The 22,143-nt window shown below is 37.3% G+C and overlaps 1 protein-coding gene across 1 annotated transcript in view; it reads left to right on the plus strand.

Moving 5' to 3' along the window:
• The window catches only part of LOC146005465 (uncharacterized), a 191,331-nt gene that overhangs the window by 153,056 nt on the left and 16,132 nt on the right, over window positions 1-22,143 (plus strand). Inside the window, exons 42-47 of the mRNA XM_083144708.1 lie at window positions 2,754-2,837; window positions 7,459-7,524; window positions 11,454-11,579; window positions 13,960-14,052; window positions 16,442-16,540; window positions 19,228-19,362. Of these exons, the coding sequence (XP_083000834.1) occupies window positions 2,754-2,837; window positions 7,459-7,524; window positions 11,454-11,579; window positions 13,960-14,052; window positions 16,442-16,540; window positions 19,228-19,362 (603 nt within the window). The remainder of the gene's footprint in view (window positions 1-2,753; window positions 2,838-7,458; window positions 7,525-11,453; window positions 11,580-13,959; window positions 14,053-16,441; window positions 16,541-19,227; window positions 19,363-22,143) is intronic.

Below are 22,143 nucleotides of genomic sequence, written 5' to 3' on the forward strand. Positions count from 1 at the left end.
AAAAGTACAACATTGTAACAAATGTTAATATAGAGATATTTTAAGTTCCTAATCTGGAAATTTCAATAATTAACTACATAAACTATCAATACATCTTTTGAATCTTGCATAAGAATACTTCTTATGTGCACATAACAAAAAATAATTACAAATTACAAGTAATTATCTTTTGTATGAAAAAGTTGTTGCAGGACAGGATCAGATGATGTATCAGTTGGTTCTGCGTCATCTGTAAAAATTAAACAAATAAATAAATAAACTAAATAAATAAAATAAACTTTCATTTGACATACACTATACAAAATAATAAATGGAAAAACTAAAAATACATCAGTGCATGTAGGAGAATCAAGCAAGAGGCAAGATGAATAGACCCCAAAAAATTACCTCTTCTCACTTCATTCATAAAATACTAGAGTTTGCAGCACTGTTTATATAGTCGACAATAATTATTACGAATATAACCTACCTTCCAAATCTTCAAATTCATCTGCATCATCAAAATCGTCGCTAACTTCAAACTCTGAGTCGGAATCCTCTACGAAGTCTGGATCTAACGACGCCATTCTAAATAATGCACAGTACAACAACCCGACAACAAACAGTCGCAGGTGCGAGATAAAAATAGCACATGAGTCACCTAGTGGTCGGAATTTCAACAGAGGGGCTTGAAGGAACACGCGCATGAGACGAAGTACGAGCATAGCCCGTCGTTCAATCGGCAAAGCAATTGCATACCGCAGGATGGGCTATGCCCGTCGTTCGTCCACATTGACTTTAAGTGCACTGCGGGCTACGCCCGTCGTGAGACCCCAATGTGTTAAGGGCTCTTATATGTAATTTCTATGTTTCTCTCCAAGGTTGGTGGAAATATATTATTAGAACATCATGCTATGGAAACATTACTATGAGAAGTATTACAGTTTAATAAAGAAGTATCAGTTTTGCTTTAATTCAGTTACTATGTTCATCATCTAACTTAATTCTGAAATTTAAAAAAAAAATAATTTGCAATTGCTAATCTCTGCAACATAAATTAACATTATGCTTTTAAAGAACACTGATGTAAACATGTAAGTCATACATTGCAGTATTACAATACATTTAAGAAATAACTTTTGTGGAATGTGAAAGAACATTATGCAAAGAAAAATGCAAGGGATGATGAAGCACCCACAATTGGGGAATGGAAGTGCTAGAATAAAAGAGGTCGATTTTTACATTCAAAATTTTAAAGCAGAAGTAATCAATATTATAATATTTTTCATTATCCACAGGGTAATGCAAACCGTAGAAAGTGTAGTCAGTAAACAAACTCTAAATTTGAAGTTTAAGAGTATTCTCATTTTACACTTGTGATAAAATATGGAGGAAACGTACTTCACATAAAAACATAAAAATGAATATTACAGTGTGTAGTTCCCCATTTCATGTTACCATACGTGGGAAAATTGGGAGGTGCAAGATATCTGAAGGAGAGAGAAATCCATCCACATTGTGAGGTCAGTTGTTGGTTTGGTATCTTAGGTGAAGCAGCGGCATTAATGCCAGGCTTGATCTCTTAAGCTGCATTAAATTTGTCAATAAGTTATCCTCCCTGCAGTATTACTCATGTATAATGTGCACTTTTTTTCCAAAATTTTTGCACCCAGAAACTGTGGTGCGTATTATGCATGGAATACTTTTTTCATGTTTACAGAACCCTAGCATGTTATATATCGTTGTAAAGCTTGAATTCTGTAGTTTCAGAATATGGGAATAGTATTCCATTCAAGATGGTGACACTAATGTGCAATGCAGTTGAAATAAGCTCATCACAAAATGAAGGAATGTTCTGATTTTTGTGGTACTTTGGATGAAAGAAAAGATAAGGAGAAAGAAGATAATAATTAAAATGTATTAAGGGCCAAATAATATGACATATATGGAATGTGTAAATGCCTTAATGAAAGAAATCTTGTTCTGCTAACTGCTAGTTTGAGGGTACTGAATGGGCCTCTTATAAATGTTGCATTAGTCATGGAAAAAGTATACATTTTGAAGTGTTTTTTTTTTAGAAAAGGTAAAGAGAAAATGAACAAAACCATCCATAAAACTTTAAAGGCCATTTCACACGATTTTTCACTTTGTAATGTAATGTTTTGCAACACAAGAAAAGCAGTGCTGTTCTGGCAGAATTTGAGCATGCACCACCCATCACATGGGATGTGTATCAACAGTATTTGTTGGGTGAGAAATAACGGAAAATAACTTCCTGTGTACTGCAAATCCATAATGTAATTTTGATCTCCCTATCTACTATTACAGAATAAATATAATGGTTAAAGAGTGAAACTTTGGGATGCTAAACACTGTGGAGGGAGAGGAGGTGGTGGCTTGGGTTGGTCACTTACAGTTTACACAAGAGGATATTCTCAACACATAGCAACAGGTGACTGACTCATTGAATTGGTATGATGTCACTAGCTCTTGATTGGCATAGAAAGGCTGTATGACCTACAACTAAGAAAGCCATTTCTTGAACCTGGATTATACTGCTCATTATACACGAGATTAAAATTTTAGTCACTTTTCTCCATCAAAAACCAGGGTGCGCATTATACACACATACGGTAATAAGTGCCTTCTCAGTATAGCATTTGCTGGTAGTTTTATCACTAATATGCAGACCCAAATTTCATAGTGTTAATTTTCAAAATTACGGAGAGCATTTTTGATTTGTGTGGAGTAATAAGTACTAATTGACTTTGCAGCTAAGTAAAGAAGGTGAACCGTCGCAGACTCTACTTGTACCACTCAGTAAGGAAGACTCAATTGATGGAGGTGTAAGGTTTGTGGTAAGAATGAACACATTTGTTCTAACTTTCTCATGTGCACAAGAATGTCATCTGCCCAATATTCAGTCTGTCCTTGCTATCTACAATCAACAGAACTAAAGCAATAAAAAAGGTAAAAGGTAAAGTGTTCCCCTGTGCTTAGCACCATGCCATGAAGGCGTATAGGGGTTGGGGGGGTAACGCTCCACACTTTCTTGATCCGGTCGTGAGTGGGGGTGATGTGATCAGCATCACGCCCCTGACTGCCTTTACCCCCCAGGGTTTCCCCCAGGTACCCATGTCATTCGACGCTGGGTGGGCGCCGGGGCCGCTTCCATCATTAGAAAAGTTCCCGGATTTGAAGCAATGCTTTATCAATTGTCAATACTCAGTTTTTAAGATACATATTAAAACTCCATGTACTGGAAGAAGGATATTTGTTGGGTTATCACATATGTGCAGCACTAAAACACTTTTACAAATTTTGACATTTCACAAACACTGTGTTATCTCCTCAACAACTGCAAGGATTCACACAAAGGATTTTTTTTTTTTGCCTCTGATGTGTGCCCATTTTTCAGTACATGCATCATGACTTCTTTCGTGTGAATCCTCTTCTAGTTCTTGAATATGTGAATGTAATATTTACTCAATATCTATGTACAGTGCTCTATATAACTTGAAAAAATGATATATAGGGTTCGGCAATGAATCAGGCGATTTTGCAACACTGGATAACATAGCTAACATGTGACTACCATAATCTTTCAGGTAGCCATTTTTAAGAAAGGGTATCCTTATATTTGAAGCTTAAATTCAATGCACTTTTCTGCCATTTTAAAAATTGGTTAATAATATAGGAAGTTCTGAATATGTATGTTCAGAAGGTGGAGCTGCTTGATATCATTTGATTGATGATGTTTGCTGTATATTAACTAATGTGGGCCGGGCACTTGTCATAGCTTCTCAGGTAATAAATACTATTATAATTACTGCTGTGAATGATAAAATTGATCCTAATGTTGATATAATATTTCATGTTGTGTAAGTATCTGGGTAATCTGAATATCGTCGTGGTAACGAGGAACAGCATTTTCATTGTAAAAGAACAACAATGGAGATATTCCTTGACCCACCAGATCTGTCCACGTGTGATTATTTTCTTTAAGGGCAAGAAAAAGTCTTCCAACCAACCCTCATGAACAAGATTGGATTTGGGAAGAGGTGGCTCAAATTCCTACCCAAAGACTGATAGTGTGTCTGAAACAAAATGGAGGTCATCGAGAAATGTTATTTTCAAATAAATCACAATGTAGGGAATATATTTGTATTTTCTTTTGATATTTTTGCTACAGTCAAGAAATTAGTTCATTTTGTCTTAACTGTGGAGTATTTAAAATCGACCAATTCATTGCTGCACCCTTTATTAACAATGTGACAGATTGATACTCATAGTATCAGTATCAACTGATATAGTCATATTGGTGTATTGGTAAAATTACTGATACTTTTACCAGTCTTATATATCTATGAATAGCCTATAATTTAGTGCAAAATTCTGCCATTTGTTACTATTTTTATCATATAAATGTTTAATTTATATGCCATGCTTTGTATGCAGTTTCTTTTTCAAAGCAAACCCTCTGCTGTCATCTGCTTACATACAATAATTAATTAGGAAAATTAACCAATCCTATGCATTCAAGCAATATTTTCAATTTCATATCAGACTGGTAGAATATCATTATTGGCAATACTTTCGTAATGTTTTATAAATGCTATTAATACTCAGATTTCAATATTACATTCGTGTATGCACATAAGCAGCCTTGGCGAGATTTTGATTTGATTTGCTTCACTTTACTTCACTTTTGTGCCACTTTAGGCTAATTACGAAGATGGGGATGAGTGATATGATGAAATTGAGGAATGAACACTCACAAACATCCACACCCAGGTTGGGATTCGAACCCAGGACCCCTGAAGTCGCAGCATGATGTTCTAACCACTCCACCACAGGGGTCGGCTCCTTGGCGAGAATCGAGACATTCTGCATGGAAAGTTAATACAGTGGGACCTCAATTTTACGTTTTTCAGAGAATCAAGCTAGAAAAACTTATAAATGTAAAACCGAAGAAAAGTTTTATAACATTTTGCAATGTTGGGACCATCAAGATTGAATGTATAATGTGGAAAAATGTAAAATTTGGGAACGTAAAAATTGGAATTCCACTGTACATGTAATGCAGCCATAAGAAGGGAATGTATCATTTATGCTTGAAAAGAAATATCGCAAACAGTTAAACTACTACACTAGATGTTATTGATAATTTATTTATTCTGGCATTTCATTGTGTCCGTAAATATTTCATAGTGATCTCTTATTACTTTGTATTAACATTACTGATATATGAGGCAGTGTTGTTAAAGTTCCAGGAACTTCATAAATTCTAATGGGTTCTATCGGTTTCCTCTGATGTACCGGAACCTTTTTTCTCGCACAATTTAAATTCGGTACAAGTTGCATATTGTTTCATTGAAAAAAAAGGTTCCTGGACTGTATTTAAATTGATCTCGAAAAAAGGTTCCCGGACCATTTTTAAATTGATTTGGAAAAAAGGTTCCTGGACCGTTTTTAAATTAATTGGGAAAAAAGGTTCCTGGACCATTTTTAAATTGATCCGTAATAAACGTTCCTGGACCGAATTGAAATACTTTACAGATAAAAAGGTTCTTTATGGTTCAGAACCCATTTACGCTTACTGATTTTCTCTCCTGGACCGGAATTGAATTTATTTAAAATTCCTGGATCTTTAACAACCCTGATATGAGGATTATCCAGAAGCCAACCTCTGGTGCGCTGGTAAAATAAAACAAAAAGGGAAGAGAGTTAGGGCATACATTTATTACATACATATGCTACTTATCAACATAATCACAGGAAAATTGAGACACTTGTCCTGTACCATGGCTATGCAGTCTAACAGGCTTTGGACTCGGGCTACGGATAGGAGAAGCGTAACAACTTTTCTTCTGAGATTTTGGCCAGTGTATGGGAGTGGTAGCAATTCACCATCCTGGTCATGGAAACCTACAACAAGGACTGGAGATTCATCATGCTAACCACATGTCACACTGGTTGGATGATTGCCCACCTCTGCTTGAGACATGTGCGAGTGAGGCCAGCAGGTAGGGCCTGGCCCTCACAGGCTGTTGCTCCACTGTATTTTTTTTCTTTTAATTGGGACACTTGTTGCCACCAACTTTGAATGGTGCTCAACAAATCATACCCCTGGCAAGTTAAAAAAAAAAAAAAAACAAGTTGCCATGGGGACATGGTGTTTGAACAGATGTGATCAGTACCCAATTTGCTACTGTCACATTTTCTCACCGCCCATGAAACTGTTGAATCCACTCAATTTCGTCAGTACTGCTCTTTCAGGGTGTCTACCCAGGGCTGGATTAAGACGAAATTGGGCCTGATGCTTGAAATCTTCGATGAACAATAAACACAACGACATTATAGTTAAATCACAGCACAAAGAATAATAGTAACTGTATAATAAGTAACGCTGTGTCTAGGTGTCCGAAATTGTGGCTCCAAATTTCATTCTAAGATTTATTTTCAGGTTAATATAGCAAACAAAAACTGTTCAGCTTTCGGAAAATTCTCGTCTGTTTTCATCTGGACCTATTTCAGGAATGGGCCTAATGCTGCAGCATCAATAGCACTCACCCTAATCCGGCCCTGTGTCTACCAAAATAACAAATCCAAAATTCTTGTCCTTTTTATCCCTTTTCCTTAACATTTATTTACCTGCACCTCCCACCCCTACTTAGGTATAGTTGGAAATTAAGAAAATTGATATTTTTATTCAATGAAAAACCCCTACTACAAGATCGGGTTAAGATTAAAACTGAAGCTGTACTTTAACAAGAGATCTAGATTTGCTTTTGCATCTATAAATTAAAGCTTCAGACTTCATCCTGGATGGGGAATGGCCACATTACTTTCTTTAATATTTTTACAAAACTTCACGAACACAAGAATGTAATTCTTAAGTAACAAAGTGAGCAAATCTTAACCACAACTCAAAACAATTTTAGATTTCAAAATATTAAATTTTATGAAATCCCAGTACAGGTATGTAACAATGTGAATTCATTATACTGTAAAAAAAATGGTAAAAATTCTTGACCACAAGCATAATTTCTTCACTTTTTTTTTACCTACCTGATGATTTCTTGACTTGACTGGTAGCACCTGTAGAGACATGGCAACCACCATCAACACTCCCACCAAGTGCAGATTTCACAGTTGGTATTCACTCCACAATTTGTGTTGTAAATGAAGGTCATTTCAAGGGTAACAAGAAGCTGATGCATGACATTTGAATTTGAAGGGAACTTTCTACAATGATGGCATACAATAGCTCATGCATCAATATGATAAGTGTTTCAGTTTGCCCATGATTTACGTTTATGTGCAGACATGTTTGTAATAACTGTATATACTGCTTCGTCACTGTCTTATTGTTTCATTTTACCAGCTCACCTGAGATTGATTTCCAGATAACGCTCACATTATGTTTTAGTAAATTTTCACATGTGTGTGTGTGTGTGTGTGCACTCTCTTCCACAGACAACCAGAGCTAGACAGCGCTCAAGTTCATTGAAAGTGAGCATGGCAAGAAAACATATCTCACAGGTATGTACAACCATTCTTTGTATGTATTTATCTTTAGTTTAGTTTATTTAGTAAAGAATGAAAAAAAAATGTATAAATATTATGGCTGAGCCGATACTCTTACCGAATCCCACCAATACCGATACTTGAAAATTGCAATAATTGAAATTTGTTCAAAATATTGATCAATATTGGTGTCTGAATATTCTTCCCAAATTATATGCATCAATTTATCAAGAAATTTACTTCAATAATTACATCAGAATATTAAAACAGATTTTATGTAATCACAAAATACAGTTTTTCGTGCAAAATTGGTGCAAAATAAAAAGAGTTTGAATTTTGCATAATTTCCAGGTTAATTAGACTCCATGAAAATGTCATGTGCAATTACTGTGGACCCCATGAAAAACCAATATGCTGGAAAAGTATCGGCTGGTATCGGTAAATGAATTCCAACGTATATTTTCTGATTTTCATCCCTAATAAATATTAATTAATGGCAACAAATTGTTAATGGAAACTTTGATCACTTCCCATCCATAATGTCATTTTTTTTTCTGTCCTGACCAAAAAATCTCCCTCCTATACATCCTTAATATGTGCTTCAATTGCAGAAACATCAGAAGTGTTTTAAAAATGAAAATCTATTATGGGATATATAAAAATTTTAGTGTCATTTTTGCAGTCTACACACTGAACCCAATGTTGAAATGTTATCCTGTACGTGATATTCAAAAGAATTAAGATTGTTCAACATTCTTCAAAATAAATTAACAAAAGTAAACTGTAAGAATATCTTCCATCAAGAAGCTGGTTCAAGGAAAGAGTGGAATTTTTCATTCGTAAATACAGGCGGCAAGGATAAACCCTGGAAACCACTTGAACAATCATACCAGCAACTACCTTCATTTTTATTGTCCTACCTTCATTACAACTTTTATACTTACTAGATGACATTAATCAACCTTCATTTAACACTAAAACAACTGGGCATCAATGATATTGAATATTCCGATCTTACAAAAATAGAATTCAACTTGCATAATTCCAAAAAATGAAATAGATTTAGATTCATTCTATTAGATCCACACAGAGACTAGGACAATGACAGAGAGAGACAAAGGACAGATGCAGGCAGTGGAGATGAAATTTCTAAGGAGTATATTGGGGAAGACTAGAGGGGATAGAATAAGGAATGAGGAGATCCGACAGACAGTGTGGGTGGTGAAGCTTCAGGACAGAATAGATCAGGCACAGATTAGCTGGTTCGGATGCATGAAGAGTATGAGTGCAGAAAGACTGCCAGTAAGTGCTTGCAATGCACAAGGAGTTGAAATAAGGCCAAAGGGGAGACCAAGATGTCGGTGGAATGAGCAGATAGTAGAGAGTGTTAGGAGAAGCTTGACTTCTATGTCAACCCAGCCAGAAGCAGGAAACAGCAAAGGATGATGATGATATGCATACAGTGCTTTTTTTCTAGTAGTATGCCATACTGGCACCTTTTTATAGGCGATCATTAAAGAACATATCACAATATTTTGAGTAGTTCTTGTGATGAACACAAGAACAAACTAACTTAAAGAGTAATGGAATTTTTCTCCCCAGAAAAAAAACACTAGATATAAATAAAATCAGTTTTACCGATTTACATATATATTTAAATCTTAAAGTTCTACAGGACCTTTGGTAAATGCCCAGCTAAGATGTTTTCAAAACTTCCTCTCCTTTCAAAAAACCTGAAAAATTACATCCTCTTAGAATTCCTTCTAGAGCAGTGGTTCCCAAAATGTGCTCCGCACCGACCGTGAAATGTTCCAATATTTTCATTGAAATTCAATCAATGATATGACTGTTCCAACCATGTGCTTATTTATTACTTTTTACATGTAAAATGTTTCTGAATTTAAAATATATGTTTATTTTTTTAACTTAAGGCAAGCAACCTATCCACACTAAAAGAGCGTTGCTTTCACTGTTCACAATAGTTTCCTTGCTACATAAACTATTGTTAATATCTAGACAACAGCGAAAACAAACCACACAAAGATTCACGGAATAGTTCTGCAAGGAATTCTAAGCAGATAGAATTCCTTGCAGAACATTTCCGTGAATCTTTGTGTGGTTTGTTTTCGCTGTTTCAAAATCTGAAAAATTACAAGCAGATGTAATTTTTCAGATTTTGAAATATCGTAGTGTTTTTTCGAAAGAACAGGAAATTTCAAAAATGGCTTCACTGGCACTGGCCAAAGGTCCATCCAAGCGTGAACAACAGCTGCAGGTATATTACACTCATGATACACCTGCAATAAGAATTAAAATATATGCTACTCTGGGAAGACTTAACCAAGGCAGAATAAGTATTAACCCTGACTTTCCTAGGTTTTCTTAAAATGTATTTTAAAAATTCCTGACTCAGGGTGGCCACTCTAGGACCTTCATATAATTCAAGTATATATAATTCCCAGTTTTCAAGGGGAACTTTTAAAAAATTCAAGGGTTGTAACTACCTTTAGAAAATAAGATCGCTACAAATTGTAACTACAAGCTAAACTTGTTTTAAACTTTCTACTTGTAACTACAGGGTATAAGCAGATGTTTTCTCTATTCCACCCTTCATGTGCCTCTCGCCAGTCCCACACACACACACACAAATACATATTAACAATATCAAGGGTCTGTGCGATTCCAATTTATTCAAAAATTCTAATTCAATTTGTATATATTTAAAATATTTAATTTAAGATGCAGAGTTTACATTTCCCACTTCACATGCTCAGACTCAAAATACATCTACAAACACAAGTCACAAATGTTATGGGATATAGTAATCTATGAAAAATTGTTAATTGTGTAAAAATTTCTAATTTACCTAATCGACTTCAAGATATCTTATTTTGCAACAATATTCTGTATTATTATTATTATTATTATTTATTATTATTAAAGTAGGGTTACAATTAAGCTTACATTTTTTTTTTACATTGATTCCGAACTACAAAAACAGCTTTTTACCCTACATGAATTAATATACAGTTATGCTATTTGTTTATAAGTATACATAAAATGGAATATTATAAATTTATATAATTGAAAAACATAAGAAATAGACTAAAATAAACATTTTTTGCAGCTACGTTTTATGAAGGAGGAAATGAGGTAGAATAGGCACAGTGTCAGTATTCATAGATTAATGTCCTAATCTGTTGTTTAAAATTGGCCAAATTTCTCTCTTTTCTGCAATTTACAGGTAGTTGATTCCATGCTTTACTTGCCAGTGATGAGAGGGATTTTGATCCGTATCTTGCCTTGTTACATTTTGGTACTCAGATACAGTTGGTGTTGTTGGATCGCAGATTGGGATAATGTATATTACTAGATATCATTACTTTGTCCTTTAATAAGTGGTGGTGCTTGTTAATTGCCTGGTGAATGTTTAGTAGAAATGCATATTTTCGTCTGGATTCCAGCGTGGGTAATTGGAGTTCTTCTCTGCTTGCACGTGAGGTCGTGTGCGCTGTATTTCTTATGCTACGATAAGATAAGTTGTTCTGCAAAGGGCACTAACAAAGCAAACGGATTGAGAGAATTCTGTTTTATTTTTCATGCAGCTTTCTTTTCTTTTTCTTCCTCAATAAAAAAAAATGCTACATTGTGAAAAATTTGCCTCAGGGCATTAATAAAAATGTATAAATTGAATGAGATTTGGATTAATAAAAGTCAATTTTTAAAGTCTACAGAGAAAATTTCAAGCCACCCTGTGACTATTTCACTTACTTAACTTTCCAACTTATCAAGGTTTTTCAATGTTGCCAGGTTAGTAGTAACTATCAATGTATTTTTTTTTTAATATAAAATCTGCCACAAATAATGAATCTTTTCAAAGGAAAAAAATTCCTTATTGAATAGTTAAATCCTGTTAATAATACTACAATTTTCCTGTTTCATAGGAAGAACGGAAAAATATACTACGACAACAAAATTACCCAAGTGATGTAGAACATCTCAGTGACACTGAAATAGATGTGTTCTCCAGATATTCAAGAGCACCTGGTACAGAAATGGGAGACTCTTTGGTAAGCCTAAAATTCTTGTCTCCTTTCATAGTATGTCTATGCATGCAAATTCAAGTGAAGAGTTCCTCAGTTTTGTCCCATAGCCCCACACAAAATTTAATTCTTGCTAACCTGAGCTGACACCAGCGTATTTGAAACTATCAGTTGAAATTTAATCAGTAGGGCCCGGGACTTTGTTATATTTTTTATTTGGCATCAGATCGAATACTGGGGTGAGATCTTCACGTATCTGATGAAAATTAGCCGAAATAGACGAACTTGATAAGGCATATTTCGACATATTTTACCAATTTCACATTTTTAAAACATATTTATTCAATTTTCTCATAATAAGACATCTTTTTGCACAATTTCGTAATTGTTTTGTACATAATCGGTTATTTTATAATTTATTCTTTTAACTTTAGTGCAACGGATAGTTTATATTATCGATGGCAGGATAAAGAAATTACCAACTAGTACAGAACAATAATATCCTGCCGACAATTGATAGCTGTGCGGACATTATTGAGGAAAAATGTTCTTCATCCTTGTTATGCGGGCACGAGAATCACGGTAAACAAGTTTTAATTGTTCTTATATTTTTTCGCTTCTCACCACAATCAGTCAAAAGTAAAAATAACATTCGGTACATTACAGCCCCTACTCTATCGGCAATCGAGTACGGGAGTTTCAAGATTACTTGTCATTTCAGCCACCACGTATGTATCAGTGTGTATACTCTGTCCCAGTATCTCTGGAGGAGGCAAATGAAAACATGGGAATATTTGTGCACTTTTCTGACATATTTTAATTATTTTATGACATATTTTTCAATTTTTATGACATAATTACATACATATTTTACATTTTTATAGGACTAAGTCCCAGGCTTTATTAATCAGTAATAATAAGAACAACAACAACCAGCCTGTAGTGCAACAGCGCATGAGGGCCACATCCTACCTACCGACTGCAAGCCGACAGGTTAGAGTGATGGTGGTCAGCACAAGAAACCTCCAGTCGTTGTAGGTTTCATGAACAGGTTACGCTACTCAATTGTAGCTCCCAAGTTTCCTCACTCTGCTGGGTGGCCACCGGTCCCATATACAGGCCGAAATCTCAGGAGAAAAGTTGTTACAAATTTAGAGAAACAAGGTCTGTTATTGATAAGAAACAAAGGGTGAAATGGCACGTGTTTACTGAGGGAAAAGTATAGGACGTTGGAACACGTTTGCACCATACTACTCAAAAATTCCTCCAGCCTTGCAAAAGAAACTGACTTTTCCATGACGTCTGCGTGGCGAGCTACCAAGCTTTTATACATCAGGAGAGAAACTGAAACAACTTCAGATGAACAGATGCGTGGTAGTGAAAAGATCCTATAAATGTGTGGATGCAGGAGGACAACATTGTAATCTTGTAACAAGTTACGTACTCATTTTCAATATAACTGTCAATGAAATTGTACGAGCTTATTTCATTATATACCTAGCGGTTCCAGTTACGTGGATGTTGAATCCAGTTTACCGGCAGACGCGATCTCACTGCCACTTCACGGGCAACTTGGCCGTGAAAAGCACTGTGTGTATATATATTCTTACCCCCAACATGGTATATACAGGGTGATTTCGAACTCCCATTACAAACTTAGGGGGGTGAATCTAGAAGGAAAAACAAGCCGAAAGTGCCATGTGGCAAAATTACGAAAACGGCACCGTGTGGCTGCCAGAGCCGTGAGAAAATCGGTTCACACCTCTTTCAAAGAGCAATAACGTCTGAACCACGAAAGATACGAAGATCGGCTCTGGCGGAAGTGGAGGAAGTCGTATCCAAACAATATCAGGGCGTTGAAATTGCGGCGCTTTTCGTAATGCGCAAGGGGAATCCCAAAAGGAAATGGGGAATCCCCACTGCACGTGAGCGGAAACTCGCGCAAAATGGAGAAAGACGACAAGGGAACATGCTGTCACAGGACGGTCGAAAAGTGACACATGGAGGGAGTCCCCAGAGGAGCGCATGAAGTGCGACAAATGGAACATGCTTGGACAGTGACTGTCGCACATCCCAGATGGTACGCAAAACGGAGTGATGGATGTACACGTGTCGTTTTCGTAATTTTGCCACATGGCACTTTCGGCTTGTTTTTCCTTCTAGATTCACCCCCCTAAGTTTGTAATGGGAGTTCGAAATCACCCTGTATTTTCTGGCCACTTTTCTTGTGGAACAGGCAGAGTGTGAGAATACTTAATGTTTTGCCATTGTTTTTGTTATCAAATATTTTGTGGAATGTAATTGGCTGCCTGCATGGCCTTTGTATGTGATGAATTGTATAGATAATCAGCAGAGTTGTTTGTGATGAAATGAAATTTCCCTAATGTTGAAAATCTATTTTATTTAGCAGAATGACTCGTCATCAGATCATCCTCAGCGAAAGCAGGAAGGGTTAGACATACAAGTTGATGATCTGAGTGTACCACAGGAACCAGAAGAGGTATGTATTTTTAAAAATACATCATAGCATATCAAATTAAAGAGGTTGTTTGCACAAGTGATTGTTTGCGTAAAATGTAATATTTTGTCTGATCTTCTGGTCACGAACAACATGAACTACAGTAGGCCATGGAATGTGGCCCACATTTACACCTATCCTGCTGAATGTTGGTTTTCTTAATTTAAATTTCTTTTTCCATAATGAAAATATATAATCTGCACAAATTATTCTAGCATTTAAAATCTTAAAAAAATGAAGTACTCCTTGTACAACTTGCATGGTACTTCCATAGTGCCTGGTCAGGATTGTAATAGACAAATTTCATTATATATATATATATATAAATGTATGTATTTAGGTATGTATGTACATGCTTGTTTAATCTCCTTTTCACCAGATTATCTGTCGTCAATATTGTTTTCTTAAATTTTCATATTTCCCATTAAGATACGGTAATTTTCATTTTTCAGTTGATTGGAATTTTATGTTAAGTCAAATCCATAGGTTAACTCAACTTTTACAACTTCATAAATTAAGATTTTCTATTGAATTGTTGGGCTTTTAACAACTGTTTGTACTTTCTATTTGTGCCTACTTTTTGGAGACTAGTTCTGTCTTCTTCCTCAGGGTTGTGTATTTGTCTCTACCCATTCATCTGTCCATGGTCCCCGAACACAAGGTGCATTTCGAGAAGGCATTAATATGCATGGTTCTAGTGTAAGATGTGAAATAAACCTTTGGTGGCTGAGGCTCCACCTCATCTAGTGGTCTGGGTAAGACCTGTTTTTGGATGAAAGTGCCAGAGAGAATTATCTTTGCAGTGGCCCAGGTTCCACTAGATCAGAGAAGTTTACATTTGAATCACCTTCAGTGCCCTGAGGACACAGAACCAGTCTCTGAAATGTAGGTACAAATAGAAAGTAAAAACAGTGGTTAAAAGTCAAACTATTCAAAATGAATCAATCACCACTGATCAGCTACAAATATTTCATTGTCCAAAATAATCCTACTTTAAAAATAAATCGCCAAAGTTAAAACATACGTCAAAATCCAATTTTATTTCAAGTTATGATTCCTTAATATTATTTTCTAGTCATCCTTGGATTCACTCACAGAAGGTAAGAAAGTATTGCACGACTTATCTGATCGATAAAATACAAAATTACATTGCAAAAACTAGTCTACCAAGAAAGCTTGTTAAAGAGCTGTTTTATCATACGCATAAAAGTTTCAAGGTTTTTCACACATGCCAAATAGATAACAATTAATGTAAGAGTTACATATCTTTGATTCTGTTGCTAAAATTGAAACTTTGCCATCGCAGTGGCTCTGCATGTTGAGTAGGCAACTCATGATTTTGCTGCCAAAGGTATGGGTTCAAGTTTCGGTCAAGCTTTGGGTGTTCCTTTGTGTCTTTTCATGAATTTACAAGAAAACAATTGCAAGGAAAGTGTGGAAGAATACTAGGTATCTGCTACAGGGCTGCCCAGTGACTGACGATACAAGTAGACAAGTAGAAGTGTACACCCAATGGCGAAAGAAACAGTAGGCGAATTGTCCACCACCATTTTCATTCGGTCTGTATTACACAATGTGATGAGAATGAATTGAAATAATGACGTCAATAAGCAGAGAACAATGCTTGCTTCGAACCAACATAGTTTCATTCCTTAAAACAACACAGGATGTAGAATAAAAAAGTAATGAAAATAGAGGTGGACAATTTGCCTACCATTATTTTTGCCGTTGACAGTACAAGTCTAGAAGTGACATGGACACATGTTAATCCTCAAGCAATCCTCCATCATTGCATCATCATTATACAATACTCAACAAAAAACAACAGTCTTTCTTTTCTATTACATTAATCAAGATAATATTTCTTATATGTATGCATTGCTTGCATTGTAGAATTATTTCTCTTGTAGTCTACGGTTATTAGAAGCATAAAAACACAGTTTTTTTTTTGTTGTGACGTTTCAGGAGAACACACACTCCCTTCATCAGACATTTATTTTTAATTTGACTAAAGGTACAGTTATAACAATGGTTAAGATTTTTGTAAATAAAAAGATAATCCATTATACAATGGATGTTGTCAATGTTACATTGTTGTAATATAGCAACATAACTGTGAAAAAACAAGCAGTCTGTTTTATTTTTATTTCAGATAAAAGTTTTGATCACATTATTTTTATTAAAAAAAATGATGTCTGATGAAGGAAGCGTGTGTTCTCCTGAAACGTCACAACGAAAAACTGTGTTTTTATGCTTGTAATAACCGTAGACTATAAGAGAAATAATTAATCAAGATGTTTTGCATTCCTAGTTGCAAAAAAATTGGCTTGAATAACTTCAATGAACTCAGTAGATTATTTCTTGTTTTTAGGTGGAAAACATGATTGAGAGAGAGAAAGCTGAGTCCTTGATACCATTTACATCTCAAACAGAACTGAAAGATAAACATAACATGTTTGTATGGTTGAAGGTATGTTCCACTAATGAGAAGGAAATCGAAAATTAAAAAAAAATCAGTGTTTGGTGTTCCTTGTTGTGTTATTTTTTTATATTAGCTCTTCTGACCCTCCTTCCTTTCAGCCACTATTTATAAAAAAGAAGACACGTAATCTACCTATGAACAAATCAACTCATATTCTCTGTGTATGCCTCAGTAAGTTGAAAAGCAATTTTGGAAGAAATTTCCAAAATTATATATTCCAATTTACTAAAGTATTCAATTACCCTCAAGCAGTAAGTCTCAAGTGTCGTCATGATTTTACAGACGTCTCGAAAAGTCTATTCTCATTTTCGTGGTGCTCTCGGTCCTAGTCTCATCTCAAGATTTAGGGAGCTTTCAGAATGAAAAGACAAGCGACACGTGTAATTTGGAAACCAACCTTGAGAAATTAATGCAATCTTTTGAACCAAAGCGACAAGACAAGCATGTGGCACTTGTAGCTGTTCTGTTCTCTCATTGACATGAATTGCGTCATCCCAGTCTGTTGTTTGTGCATGCATGTTCGTGAATGCTTTCCTACAGACTGAAGAGACCCCTGTCGCTTTGGTGTGTGTTGCATGTTGCTGTGGTCTGAAAGCTCCCTTAGGCCGGCCACACACTAGATCTGACACAATGTGATGCAACACGACACAATGAGTTATTTTGTTTAACTATCGTGCGTACTGAAAGTCGTGATCAACATGTTACAAGAAGGAAGTAAACTGTACAAAAAAGAATCTAATATATTCCTGTTAAAGTACATACCTTTATTAGTCTTCAACATAATCACCATCTAAATCGACACATTTTTGCCAACGTTCTGGAAGTTTGAAAATTCCTCTGTTGTAGAACTCCGTTCGGGCACGTCTGAGTATTCTCCTAACGGCAAGTTCCACTTCCTTGTTGGTGTCATATCTGTTTTCCAGCATGTGTTCTTTCAGAAAAGAAAACAAGTGAAAGTCAGAAGGAGCCAGATCTGGACTGTAGGGAGGATGTCGAAGGAGTTCCCACTCAAATCTGGCAACTTCATCCCTTGTTAGCTGTGATGTGTGCGGCTTGGCATTGTCGTGTTGGAGGATAACACTATCCCTGCCAGGACGTTTTTCACGAATAGCACGACGAAGTTTTCTCAAAGTGCGCACATAGTGAGCAGCATTGATTGTTTCCCCTGGAGTGAGAAAGTCCACGAGAAGAACACCCTCCGAATCCCAGAAGACAGTTCCCATTACTTTGCCAGCTGATGACATTGTCCTCGGTTTCTTCTTTCTTGGTGATGTTTGATGTCGCCACTCCAGGCTTTGACATTTACTCTCAGGCTCGTAGAGGTGGAAAATGGTTTCGTCTCCAGTAACCAAACACTTCAAGAAACCCTCGCCTCCATCCTCTGCTCGGTACCGCGCCAAAAGTTTGTTTCGTTTTTGTGCCGCATTCAAATCCCTTGGCACCCATCTGCAACACACTTTCTGGTAACCCAGTACACCAATCATCTCCTGGATAGCACTGTGCCCTACTCCAACAATGTGTGAAAGTTCCCTAACCGAAACACGCCTGTTCGCCTGGATGATTTCCAGGACGCGAGCCACGTTCCTGTTGTTCGAGGCAGTTCTCGGGTGGCCTGTGCAAGGGAGATTACTGATGTCTGTTTCCACCTCTAAAATGTTTTATCCATCGCCTGATGCTACTGGCAGCCATACACTGATCACCATACACTTCCTGCAATTGGCGGTGGATATCTGATGCCGATGCACCTTCCTTCAACAGAAATTCAATTACTGCACGCTGGCGAAACGACGTGTCAAACGGAGCCATTACTCGCTACTCGCTAATGCGCATACGTACTGCGTTGATCACCCCACTTTCAAGTGTATGTTGTCACAATAGATGGTTCTAACTGTCTTATACAGCGCATCGCTCTACGTGAACATTTACGTCTGAAATAAAAAGTTGATCACGACTTTCAGTACGCACCAAGTAAAATCTGATAGCAGATTTCGTCCATGTACGCAATAGGTCTAGGTCTGTCTTATAATTTGGGAATTGCCTAACGATACATCAGAATCAATGTGTATGTAGGATTAATGTATCAACTTATCTGTTTCGAATTGAATCTATATAATATTGCTACTGCCCTCGCACTCAGGCGATGTTTTTTACGATGGCCATAGGGGCAACTCAAATAGGATTTTTTTTGCCCCTGTTTCCGGTCTGTAATTAAAGGTGTGTGGCTGAAGTGAATGGACTCATGCATGCACAGATTGTCTTGTCGCAAGCTGCTCCATGCTTTACTAAATTCCACGCACCTTTGTTGTTATGTAGCAAACAGTCGCAATGTGACTCGAGTCAAATGTTTCGTCCCGTGTGCGGCCGCCCATAAGAGACTAATGTTAAATCTTCCTTGCGACAGACTGCAACAAAAATGACTCATCACATCTTGTCATGCCGGATCCAGTGTCTGGGTGGCCTTAGAAGCATGACCAAGACTTGATACCACTCCCTATCCACATGAAGTTTCACCTGACTATTCTAGGCAGAAATATCTTCTCAATAGATCTAATTCCTTAAATAGTTAAACGATTAATGTCATTCTCTTAAATTAGTTTCTTCATCTCAAAGGTCCTGCTGAACCTTAGTAGGAGGACAATTGATTTGGAATGGTTTGAAATGTTATTCCTTTTCAGGGTATGTTTAAGAAGAGTGCTGAAGGTACAAACATTGGAAGGGATGATCCTGAAATCTTTATACACGATGTCTTACTCAGACACAATTACTACAGGAATATACATGGTGCTCGCCCACTTTTACTGAGTAACAAGGTAGGTGGCTGTATGCATGTTGTCATACTATTTAGCAAGTTTGAAGCGTAAGACCTTTTCTGAATAAAATTACAGTACACAGTGTGTGCCAGCAAAAGTTTGAGCAGACAAACAATAAATGTATGCATTTTGCAATGTGGGTTCTCAAAATTTCTCTAGAAAGCAAGCAAAAAGTTACAGCTCAACCAAACCTTAAACCCAGGTTTCTGATATGTCATGCAATTGTTTGAACTACTACGTTACCAAGCCAGCTCTAATTTTGCTACTTTTATTATTTCAATTTACGGACTGCGTAATTTTCGTAACCATGAATTTTGCACCAGATTTTGTTGCTTTTGAATTCCTGATGGCATTGGCACCTGCCACTTGTTTTCAGTGTATTTTTATGTAGACCTGAGATAGTCATTTGACTTCGGCCTTGCGAGGCCTGGCCTCAGAGTTGAAGGTTGGCCTCACACAGCCTCAGCCTCTGACCTTCAACTCTGCCTCCAGCCTCAAAGGGCCTCAGCCTCCAAGCTCAAGCTCAGCCTCTGAGCTTCATCTAAGCCTCCAGCCTCACATAGTCTCAGCCTCCAAGCTTCATCTCAGCCTCCAGCCAGCCTCAGCCTCCGACCTCCAACTCAGCCTTCAGCCTCACAGGGCCTCAGCCTCCAAACTCCAACTTGGCCTCACACAGCCTCAGCCTTGGCCTCAGCTTCCAAGCTCAAGTTTGGCCTCCAACCTCACATAACCTCAGCCTCCAAACTCTAACTTGGTTTCGGCCTCACACAACCTCAGCCTCGCAAATCTTCTGGCAGCCGAAACTGAGCTGACAAGAAGTTGGCCAATTTTTTCTACAGTTCATTGGAAATCCTGTGTCTGTTAAGAGAATTACTACGCAATATTAATAATCATGTTAGATTTAACATAGAATTTTACGAGATATGGAAAGTCTCTATGTTTTCACTTTTTTCAGAACATAAGCACCTCAGTTATAGCCTGCTGTCCTCACGTTTCCTAACAGAGATTGTGAACAGGAGCATACTTTCCTTTCCAAGAGGCAGCTGACAACAACTGTACAATTTCTGGATGTGGTTTCTAAATAGTCCAGAAGTTACGAACTTTCTGACAAAAGTAAAACAGACTGCACCCTAAGCCACAGAGAGCCAAGCGAGATGTTAAATCAAGGAATGCAACCTACCCTCGAGGTCAAAAATCACCTCTGGCATGGCTGCTATCAACAACTGATAGAAGGTGGGCTTCCTTTCTGAAGGACAAAGACAGTGTCACAAAGTCTGAACTTCTTAAAAATTCCCATAGTACAATCCATTGGAAGCGAGATGCAGATTGGATTCTGCTATCGTGTAGTGAGAGCTGTTCATTTGATTTGCTTGCAAGACCCAACCTCCAGCCTCACATGGCCTTAGCCTCTTGACTCCATCTCGGCTTCGGGCCTTACATGGCCTCAGCCTCCGGCCTGTCTCCAAGCTGACAGTCAGCCTCCGGCCTCACACTGCCTCAGCCTCCAAACTCCATCTTGGCCTCCAGCCTCACATGGCAACAGCCTCCAAGCTTAAGGTCGGCCTCACATGGCCTCAACCTCCAACCTCCAACTCGCCCTCGCACATCCTCAGCCTCCAAGCTCAAGGTTGGCCTCCAGCCTCAAACAGCCTCAGAACTCCAACTCGGCCTCACATGGCCTCAGCCTTGCAAGGCTCCTGGAAGCCTGGCCTCCGGAGGCTGGACATCTCTGATGTGGCCTCAGGAGATATGACATATTAAGATTGGAGATTTGAATGGCCACTCATCAAGCCTACATTATTTTTCACATAATGTACAATTGGAGGGGATCCATTTATGAAACAACACAGTAAGTTTCCAGTTTTATGTATACATGCACACTGAACATCCACAAACTTAGACACCTGATTACCCAGCATCTTGTGCCATCTTTGTATATCACAACTGCCTTGATTCATCATGTTAGCAATGAAGCAAGCCAACCTCCGTAGCAGAGTGGTTAGCACAGCCTGCTATGTCACCAAGGGTCTTGGGTTCAAATCCCAGCCTGGGAACGGGTGTAACTTGTGAGTGTCCCTTCATCATATCACGTATCCTCACTGTTGTGATTTGTCAAAAGTGGCAGAAAAGTGGTGCTAAATAACAAATATCAATCAATCAATGAAAACAATGCCACAAGTCCTTCATTCCTGAGGAATATTACAGCCATGCATTTATGATAGTGCGTTGTAATTCACGTAGATTGGCTGACTCAAACCACTCATTCTGTCTCATTCCACAAGTGCTCAATGAAATCCCAGCTGGAATTTTCTATTGGTTCCAATTGAAATTTCAATTGGATTGAATTGGTTTCAATTGGAATGAATCTGATTCTATTGGATGCCTAATATTGCTATTGGAATGTATTGGTTTCAATCGGTTTGGTTTGAGTTGCTGTTTTAAGTCCACTTTATGCACAGTCAGGCTAATCGGGACTGGACCTACAGTTTAAAGTGGGATCCGAACCACTTGTGCCTCCACCTGGGACCCCTTGATTACAAGGCAATGACGCTACCACTGCGCCATGGGGGAGGCCCGTTTCAATCGGAATCTCAACTGAAACAAATTGGAAAATCAAGACAATATCCAATTGGTAAATTGTATTCAATTGTAAGTTTGTATATATTGTAGAATCAATATGTTATAAATTCATTTATTGACTCAAAGCATAGGTAGCTTAATTCTTGACACCATATTTTCTGTGATATGAAAGTTCATTGGAAAAAACAGAACACTTGAACT

This window comes from Lepisma saccharinum, chromosome 23 (genome assembly GCF_977018435.1).
Source record: "Lepisma saccharinum chromosome 23, izLepSacc3.1, whole genome shotgun sequence".
In the NCBI taxonomy this organism is placed as follows: domain Eukaryota; kingdom Metazoa; phylum Arthropoda; class Insecta; order Zygentoma; family Lepismatidae; genus Lepisma; species Lepisma saccharinum.